This window comes from Myotis davidii, unplaced genomic scaffold (assembly GCF_000327345.1).
Source record: "Myotis davidii unplaced genomic scaffold, ASM32734v1 scaffold149, whole genome shotgun sequence".
Classification (NCBI taxonomy): domain Eukaryota; kingdom Metazoa; phylum Chordata; class Mammalia; order Chiroptera; family Vespertilionidae; genus Myotis; species Myotis davidii.
In genome coordinates, this window is record NW_006352194.1 from 4,134,122 (window position 1) to 4,143,452 (window position 9,331).

At 36.5% G+C, this 9,331-nt stretch overlaps 1 protein-coding gene across 4 annotated transcripts in view; it reads right to left on the reverse strand.

Annotated features, from left to right (window-relative positions):
- KDM1A (lysine (K)-specific demethylase 1A) overlaps positions 1-9,331 on the reverse strand; it is a 64,587-nt gene that overhangs the window by 22,257 nt on the left and 32,999 nt on the right. For all 4 annotated transcript variants that reach the window (XM_006777579.1, XM_006777582.2, XM_006777581.2 and 1 more), the window contains 5 exons: positions 8,168-8,246; positions 7,474-7,566; positions 5,956-6,062; positions 3,918-3,999; positions 3,122-3,216 (listed from right to left, as the gene is read on the reverse strand). In XM_006777579.1, coding sequence (XP_006777642.1) covers positions 3,122-3,216; positions 3,918-3,999; positions 5,956-6,062; positions 7,474-7,566; positions 8,168-8,246 — 456 coding nt within the window. The remainder of the gene's footprint in view (positions 1-3,121; positions 3,217-3,917; positions 4,000-5,955; positions 6,063-7,473; positions 7,567-8,167; positions 8,247-9,331) is intronic.

Here is a 9,331-nt window from a genome sequence, read left to right on the forward strand (position 1 = left end):
CAGAGCTACTCAAAGGGCTGATCCTGGTGAGCCTCCAACCCAGATATGTGCCCTTGACCAGCCATCGAACCTGAGACCCTTTGGTGTGTGATCACGCCGGCCAGGGCAACAATCGTTTTCAGTCCCCTCACTAGGAGTTTATGCCAGAACCTAAATTAACACATTGCTTCCTTCAATGAAAAAGTCTTGCTACCAAAAAAAAGTCATCATCTGAACTAACAGCGTGGTTAATAATGTCGTTTATTTATATTCTGGAGTTAGCTCTTTACCTCCACCCATAGTAGTAACCAACAGTTCGTTCATGGATGGGCAGCTGGTTATAGGCCACACTTGAGAGATATACTATTTAGAAAAAAAAATTTTTAAGATATATTAAAGCTCATATAATTCTCTAGATATCTCTACCAAAATAAAACTTTCCTTTTACTGTTACACTACATGAAGCTAAGTGCTCCATTCAGGAAAATCTAAGGAAAAAGGCAGTCGCAATAATCAGTGAGCATCTCTGATTTCAATCCCGTTACTTCTTGAGGTCTAATGCAATCCACTTTAGAGGCCTTGCTTCCTCAATTCAATTCTCTAAACCACTACTTGTCTACCCAAAACACTGCTCTGTTCATGTTGCTTCCCCTACTCTAAACCTTGTGAAGTCCCAACCAACAAATGAGCCTAGGAAGCCACAGCCTCCCCCATAAACGTTGGCTTTACATAACATCAGTCCCTCACCAGCACAATCCTATCGTCTTTCAGAGACTTCTCTTAGACAAATTTAGTTCTGCCTTCAATGCCTTTCCCTCCACAACCATGTTAAAGTCCTAAGCCACCTTCACAAATGCTCTCCTTCCCTCTAATCTCTCCCCTCCCTTGCCCCTCCCACCTCAACAGACTCTCTCCTTGGCTCTTCAGTAGCAACTTATTCTTCTACCTAACTCTTGGCAAATCTGCCTGTTTTTCGTGTTATTGGAATGGGCATGAGTAATATGATTAAGGGGGGAAATCACTTTGATTTTACTGACAGCTATTACTGCTGATGCTCTCAAGTTCATATAAGACATCTGGAGTCACTAGAAGTTAGGCCCCTTGAAGGCAAAGAAAACATCTTCAGTGCTTAAGACAGGGCCTAGATTTTGGCAAATGTTCAATAAATACCTGACTAACTGTGATATGCTTACTCCAGACAAAAGAGGGGGCTGGACAGATAAACAAGATTGGAGTGGAAAAATAGAAGTCCGTTATTGCACTCTTTCTACTTTTGTATATGCTTGAAAATTTCCATAATAAAAAGTCGGAAAATAATTATTTGTGTTCAAGTCCCACTCCACTGTGGCATCTTACATAGCAGGGAATGTCTTATTCGACTCTATATCCCTTTATATATCTTTGCAGAATAGTAAAAGTTTATTAAGTTGTTGCATTAACTTCTCCTTCATCCTTTTAATCTAATTCTATTTTGCGAATTCTGCCAGAATGGTGGAGATGGGAACTAAGGCATTCCCTGAAAGTCTGTCCTTCTCTGATATTAACGCCATAAAGCTTAAAGATTTGCAGGGGTCCTCAAACTACGGCCTGTGGGCCGCATGCAAATACAAATATTGTATTTGTTCCCGTTTTGTTTTTTTACTTCAAAATAAGATATGTGCAGTGTGCATAGGTACTTGTTCATAGTTTTTTTTTTAACTATAGTCCGGCCCTCCAACGGTCTGAGGGACAGTGAACTGGCCCCCTGTTTAAAAAGTTTGAGGACCCCTGGTTTAGAGAAATGGCTTAGAATGCCCCATGGGATCTAAAGTTGGGATCTTACCACTTTTAATAACAAAAGCCAAACTGCTATATATATACATACACATACACATATGGCAAAACTTCCCTTCCTCAGAATTGTAGACACCATTGCTCCTGATAGGGGAGCTGGTCAACTTCTGCTGAATATAAACTTTTGAATTTCACTCACTCCTAAAATTTAGGATTGACTTACATAGTCTAAGCCAAAATGTCAAACTCACGGCCCACAAAGAATATTTTTGCAGCCCAGCCAATATAACAGTATGTAAGAAACGTTACAATAAAAATTTCGTAACAACTTTTACAATATCCTGTTATACATAATTATTAATAATGAACTACAACGTTCGCTAATGACTGATTACTATAATTGTGTTGCATTCATTTCCCTTACGTGCCTTTTGCGCAGGTGCACCGTTTCTCTCCAGTAATACTAGCAGCGAATATTTTAGCAGCCGATTGCCACATCATTAATCTTGGACTGATTGGTTTGGTGTGCGCAACAGAAAATATTTCACTTTCGGAGAACAAGAAAAATAGGTTTGTGTTATGCTTATTAATTTGTGCAGTTATTCAGTGTCTGGTAAGTTAATGTTCAAGAAAAAAATATTAATTTTTATTAAAATGTTCTATTATTTTATGTTAATTATTACTCATTTATTTCAGCCCTTTGTATTCAGCATGTCTCTATCGAAATAAACCTACGTTTCTATGAAAATTGAAGCTTTTGTTTTTTGCGGCCCACATCAACTTAAACCTTGTTTAGCTGGCCCATGTTAGCCTTTGAGTTTAACATGCTTGGTCTAAGCCTATCATACAGTTGTTACTGTCACTCTCCCATACTGAACACCACTTCCATTCTACTGCCATACTAAGTATAGGAAGTTCCTATGCATCTGGATCAACAATTACCTACATAAGCACTGGCTAAGTACCACAATTTGGCTATTAGCCCGTTAAAAACTTAAGTCTACAAACACAAAAATGAAGTCATAAAGAGCACATGGAGCTAAAGCAAATGATGGGATGCACAATACGAAGAAAGGAAGAATCAGGTGTCAATTACATAGGTCTCTTGGAGTAGGTGGCCACAACTAAATAAAAAGACTGACTAGCTAGCCTTCATTAAATAGCTAAAGATAAATGCTTAAACTGGCATATATGTAACAATAATCCCTTCCTAATAAAGCTTAGAATTAAGGAACAATCAGAATATGTTATACAATTTCTGCCCTCAGTTGATATGTATATGTGTATATATTCACCCAGACATTATCCCTGAAAATGTTTTCAAGTGAGCCAAAGAAATTTTGAAAAGTTCTGTTTGTCCTCCACTTACAGCTTGTCCATTGGCTTCATAAAGTGGGCATTTTTGCTTGATCTTGGCCAGTTCCATATTTACTTGTTTGCTGACCACAGCCATGGGATTCCCTCCTAGGAAAAACTCAAATGATTAAATTCAACACACCTATGAAAAGAAAACAAAAACCTCAAAGCAAAAATATTTTTACCAAATTTAAAATACCTAAACTTGTGTATTTTATTTACATATATATATCCACAAGTAAAACAAATGTGTAAGATAAGCATAAAGAAGAAAGCAAAAAAGCTACCTATAGTCCCAGTTAGTTAACACTAGAATCTTCCAGATTTTATGTGCATAAAATTAGATACACACACACAAAAGGATCATACATAACACATGTATTGTTTTGTAATCTTTTTACAACTTAGCATACATTGTGGACATCCTTTCATGTTAATATGGAGTTACATAATTTTTAGTGGCTGTATAGTTCTCATGTGTAACAATTTCATCTTCTAATCTGAGGTTTCCAATGTTCTGCTGTGCCACATTAAAAATGCTCCAAACATAAGATGGTCCACTTGTTTATTGTCTTAGGATAATTTCCCAGAGCTGGATCTGCTAGGTCCAAATGTCTGTACAGTTTAAATTTTGCACACACTCATATATTCTTTCAGGAAGCCTATGTGTCAGTTTACCTCTCACTAATACTAAGAATAGCATCCTAAGTCAATATATTTTAAAATTGCATCTATAGCTTTAAAATATAAGCTTACCAGTAAACAACCTTATGGACCTCAGAAGTATATTATAGCACAAAACTACTTACCAAGACCTGTTACTACCATGGCTCCAAGATCAGCTACATAGTTTCCTTTGCGAAATGTGGCAACTCGTCCACCTACACGATCCTGTTTTTCAGAAATTAAATGGCTAAAATCACCAATTATATTTTAACCATAAGAACCGGGCATGGTATGCCCCAGGCCTCTGTCTTCTTATAATTTAAAATGAAAAGTGTAGTTTAGAGTTTACATGGAATGCAACAAACAGTATAGTGGCACAAAGAGCAAATGGAGTTTAAATGGGAGAGGTTAGGTAACGAATGACATACAGAAAGGTATGGAATTACAATGTGAAATAGGAAAAACAATTTGGGAGTCAGAAGACATATTTAGTAATAGGTACTGCTGTCTCTCTATCCAGCTGTCTCTAATACCACTAGTGAACAGGCTAAGCAAGGGTCACACGCATAGAAAATATCTATTAAGAAATTCCAACTAAACACCATCTTTCTACCACTGATTTCCTGCTATTGCCCTCCAGTGCCCAAAGTCAGCTTAGAATGATGTGATAGATGATTTGTTTGATAAATGGTTCTCCAGAACAGGTCCGTGCCCGGGGCAGTGTCTAATGAGCATGAACTATTAACAATACCTCTCATTCCTAAATAGGCACGGCTTATCTCTGCTGACTAGGGTCTTTCAAGTATGGGACAACCTTACTGGGCTGCAGGGATATTTCAATTATGGATAAATACAGACATGCAAACTCCAAGCAAACAAAACAAAAACCTGTAAACTGGGTTAAAACTCCACTTGGGTAGGAATCATAATGATTCTATCATTCCTTACTGTATTTTTAGTGCACAGGACACAGAGGACACAGAAATATTTTCTTAGTTAATGAATAAAATATTTTTAGTAAGACTATATCAGAAATTATTTACTTCTGATTTCCCCATATTTGAAAAGACTATTTTTTAAAAATTATCAATTTAGCCCAACCCAGTGTGGCTCAGTGGTTGAGCTTCAACCCATGAACCAGGTCACTGTTTGATTCCCGGTCAGGGCACATAGCCAGGTTGCAGGCTCCATCCCCAGAAGAGGGTGTGCAGGAGGCAGCCAATCAATTCTCGCTCATCACTGATGTTTCTATCTCTCTCTCCCTCTCTCTTCCTTTCTCTGAAATAAATAAAAACATATTTTAAAAAATAAGTAAATAAATTAGCAATTTATAAATAGCAATTTGGATTGTACTACAGATTTTATAAAATTTTAGGTTGTTTAGGTTACCCTGAGAAGTGTTTATTTATTTTTTAATTAATTTATTTTAAATTAATTTTAGAGAAAGGAAGGGAGAGGGAGAAAGAGAAAAACATCGATTGGCTGCCTCCCCGACTTGCCCTGAGAGGGGATCAAACCTGCAACACAGGTATGTGCCCTGAAGGAGAATGGAAACCCAGAAGCTGCTGGTGTACAGGACAAAGCTCCAACCAAGACCCAGGGGCCAGATTGAGCAGTATTGTTTAAACAGTGGGAGTCCAGGAAGGCCTTGAAGCCACTGGAAGATAATTAAACTTCAGAACTCACTAATGAAGGTAATTTAAATAGTAGGGTTCTAACATGACATCCTTTTTTCCACTCTGTGCCATCATCCCTTTCCTCCCTTGCTAGTAGTTTCCACCTCTCTCTAGGGCTAATGAGAGAGGAACCAGTATCTTGGCTTCAGTAGGCCCTAAAAGATGGTTGCTACCTGAGAACCAATTCCTTTTCGTTGACTGCCAAACAAGAAGACAGTTCACTGTGCTCCACTCCTAAGAACACTGCCTCCTGCAAAGGATACGTCCGTGAAGCCCCATGACCTGCAAATATCCATCAAAAGGATATGCAGATCATTTACACTTTCTAAATCCTAAGCTTTTCAAAGCTTTACTGTCAAAGTGCTTCCATATAAATAACACTATCCAAGATACTTTTAAGAGCATTAATACAAATCAATTTGGTTTAGTTCAAGTTATGATTTCTTAATTTGCAATAGATAACTTCCTTTAGGTCAGGCTTCTAAACCCCAAATAAAATACTTACCCTAGCTTCCAGAAGCGTGACATCCATCCCAAAACTTTGTAACTGACGAGCTGCTGCCAAGCCTGAGACTCCAGAGCCTATAATAATTACCTTTCCTGTCTTTTTAGCTAAAAGCAAAAAATGAACAAAAATTAGAATATTTTGTTGTAGGTTTGAGTTTGTAATTATGGTATTTTATCATGAAAACTTCTTAACATGTCATAATGTCTTACCAAGTAAACAATTCAGCTATTTTCAAAATATAGAATCTATATATATAAAAGGCTAAGTGACCGTCTGTCAGTCATATGACGTGTACTGGCAATTTAAAAATAAATGCTGATTTGCACATGCATGGTACATATACCAGTAAAGCTCTCGCTGGCGCCAATCTAGACAGAGTAGGAATATTCCTACTTGAACACGTTTTTGAACATGGTCAGTTATATGTTGCTTTCTTTCAAGTTCGAAGAGTTTTTACTCTTAATGTGGAATATATTAGAATAAGTTTATCAACTTATTGTTTTTATATCATGTTTTTGTTGTTTTTTAAATTTATCAACTTATCATTGTTTTTATATCATGTTTTTGTTGTTTTTTATATGTTTTATATGTCTTCATTGTTGTTATATCATGTTATTATTTATCAACTTATATATTATTTTCATATACATGTTACTAATTTTCTTTCATCTCTGACACTTCTATTATAGAGAAAGGGTAAACAGTGTTATTAAAATATTTCTTCTAATTAATTTCCTTTCAATGTGTACGAATCTGTGCACTGGGCCACTAGTCTGAATATAAATTAGCAAATATATAGAACTCAAACTTTAATTCAATGTTGAAAATTTATAAGTGAAATCCTTTATGTTGGGATTTACTTTCTCATTTTTTCAGTATGTGTGACCTGTGTTAATTTACTGTAAATAACCTGCTTCATTACCTCACAATTACACTATGACAATTTAATCAGCCACCCTCTTTATCCTTAAAGCTATTTTCTTTAAGCTTGACTTCTACAGTATTCAGTATCCCTTTAGGAAGAATGATTAAAGCATCAAAAATAAATGTATTTTTAAAACAACTAATTATTTAATTAACTAATTCTCAAAATATTCCTATCTCCTGGATCTCTGGTAGATATTATCTGGAGACCGTGAAAGGGGTAAATAGTATGTAAAAAGAAGAAATGCAAACTTCAGCAGTATGAAAAAACTAGTCAATGAAAACCTCCAACCTCCAACCTCCAACCTCCTGTTTTTATAACTCACTTCTCTCATCTTTAATAAATTTTATATTTTAATTGATTCTTCTTAAATTGGAAGTCTAATACCTTTACGAAGTACCTATCAAACCAGAAATTATAGAAAATGCATTTATGAAAAAATTTTGATTTTGACCTTTAAGATGAACTCTGGAATATTTTAACTCCAAATATAGACTTAGAAATCAAAATAAAATGCTAAAAGCCTCCTGGAAATAAAACCAAGTCCTAGAACGGTAACAAAATCAGGAATGCAGTGGCCAGGTCCTTACTTGGGAGGGGTTTTATCCTCTTATAGATGCCGAAGTTGATAAGACCGTGACGCTCTAAATAGCTGTGAACTCGGTGGACAAGCACAGTATCACCTATAGAATAAATGAAGTTAAAAACATGTTTATATTTTTAGCAGTTTAAACAAAATACTTTTTAACTCTATTTCTCCATCATGAAAGCATTCTGTACATCTTTTCCACAACCTTCAGGTCATGTGACTCCTTTAGAAAAGTGATTCTTAGAACCAAGTTTATGAGGTAGTACAAAATGCGTAACACATAATTACAATGAAATAAAAGTCAAAACAAACCCTTCTTAATGTAATATTATGCTCATTTACTTTGGCAAAAACTTTACAAGATTTCGTTAGTGCCAACTAGGAAATGAGAAAGCTAGATAGCCAGTCAACTGAACACCAATGAAGTACTCCATGGAGTAAAGCTGGACCACAGGTCTAGGAAAATCATTAGGGCAATCTCTTAAACTCACTCATCTGTCGCTACAATTTAAAAAACCAGGAAACACTTACAAGCATACAAAACAGCTTTTCTACAAGGCTCATTTTTGCACAGTACAAGGTGAAATAAGATGAAAATACAAATTAAAAAGATTAAGGAGCCATGAGGTTCCTGGAAGGAAATGTCAATTTTCATAATCCAGTCCAAAACTAGTTCTACTGAACACATTACTTACTGTTGTAAGGTGCTTCTAATTGTTGGAGAGTAGCCTCAAAAGTCAGCTGAATCTTTGGATTGTCCAACCACAACTGCAACTGTATTTAAATGATAGAAATTGTATTACACACAATTTGATGTATACCATATTTCCACTTTAAAATATTATTTTAACTTTAAGGCCCAAATATGGGCTTTCCTTTCACTGAAACAATGGGGGTTATATTCCTGACAAAGAAACTAATGAAACACAAAAACATGTCAAATGAGCAAATAATTGAAGAAGCTCAGAGATATTTAACCTAAAAAAGAAAAAAAATACCTAGTAACTTGCCAAGATCATACAGCTGGCAGGAAGCAACTAGGATTTAAACCTGGATTACATGACACCATAGATATTGGGCAGGTACAACCAACAAAATAAAATGATCAATTAGATATACAGAGGTGGGGAAAGAGATGCCAAGGAAAACTCCTCCATTTGTGGCTTGTACAACTAAATGAGTATGCCATTCACCGAATAAGGATCACTGAAAGATGAGATAATGAGTTTAGTTTCAAGACACTCAAGAGTAGATATAAGACTGGTATCTCCATATATAGCCGTAGCTTATAGGAGAGTTAAGATCTAGAGCAATTTGCATATGGGTGATAACTGAAGCCAAAAGTGTAGAAGAGGAGTCCTGACAGGAGAGGACCTTAGGAGCCTTAAGGAACTCAAACCAGTTCACATAATGGCCTGTTGTTCAAGGATAAGCCTACAAAGCAGTCAGAGAAGACAGCAGCCAGGGAAGCAGGAGAAAATCATCTATATCTACACTCATAAAAGAGAAATATGCAAATTGGTGTCACTCCGCTACACCCACCAGCCAAACAGAGAGACTATGCAAATTAACCCAACAAAGATGGCAGTTAATTTTCATACACAGGCGCAGAGGAGCGAAGAATGAAGGCTCCGGCTGGAGTGAAGAGTGAAGGGTGAAGACGGAAGAGGCTTGGCTTCTCTGCTGCGGCCAGACCAACGGCCTGGGTCCCAGATGCCGGAGGAAAACCGGTGCCAGCAGCCAGGGGAAGGAAGGCCTATTGCGCAAATCTTTGTGCACTGGGCTTCTAGTCCTTTATATTTAACAACATTGAAAAATTACCTAATCAAATTCTCAGTGAACAGATTATTATAAATACT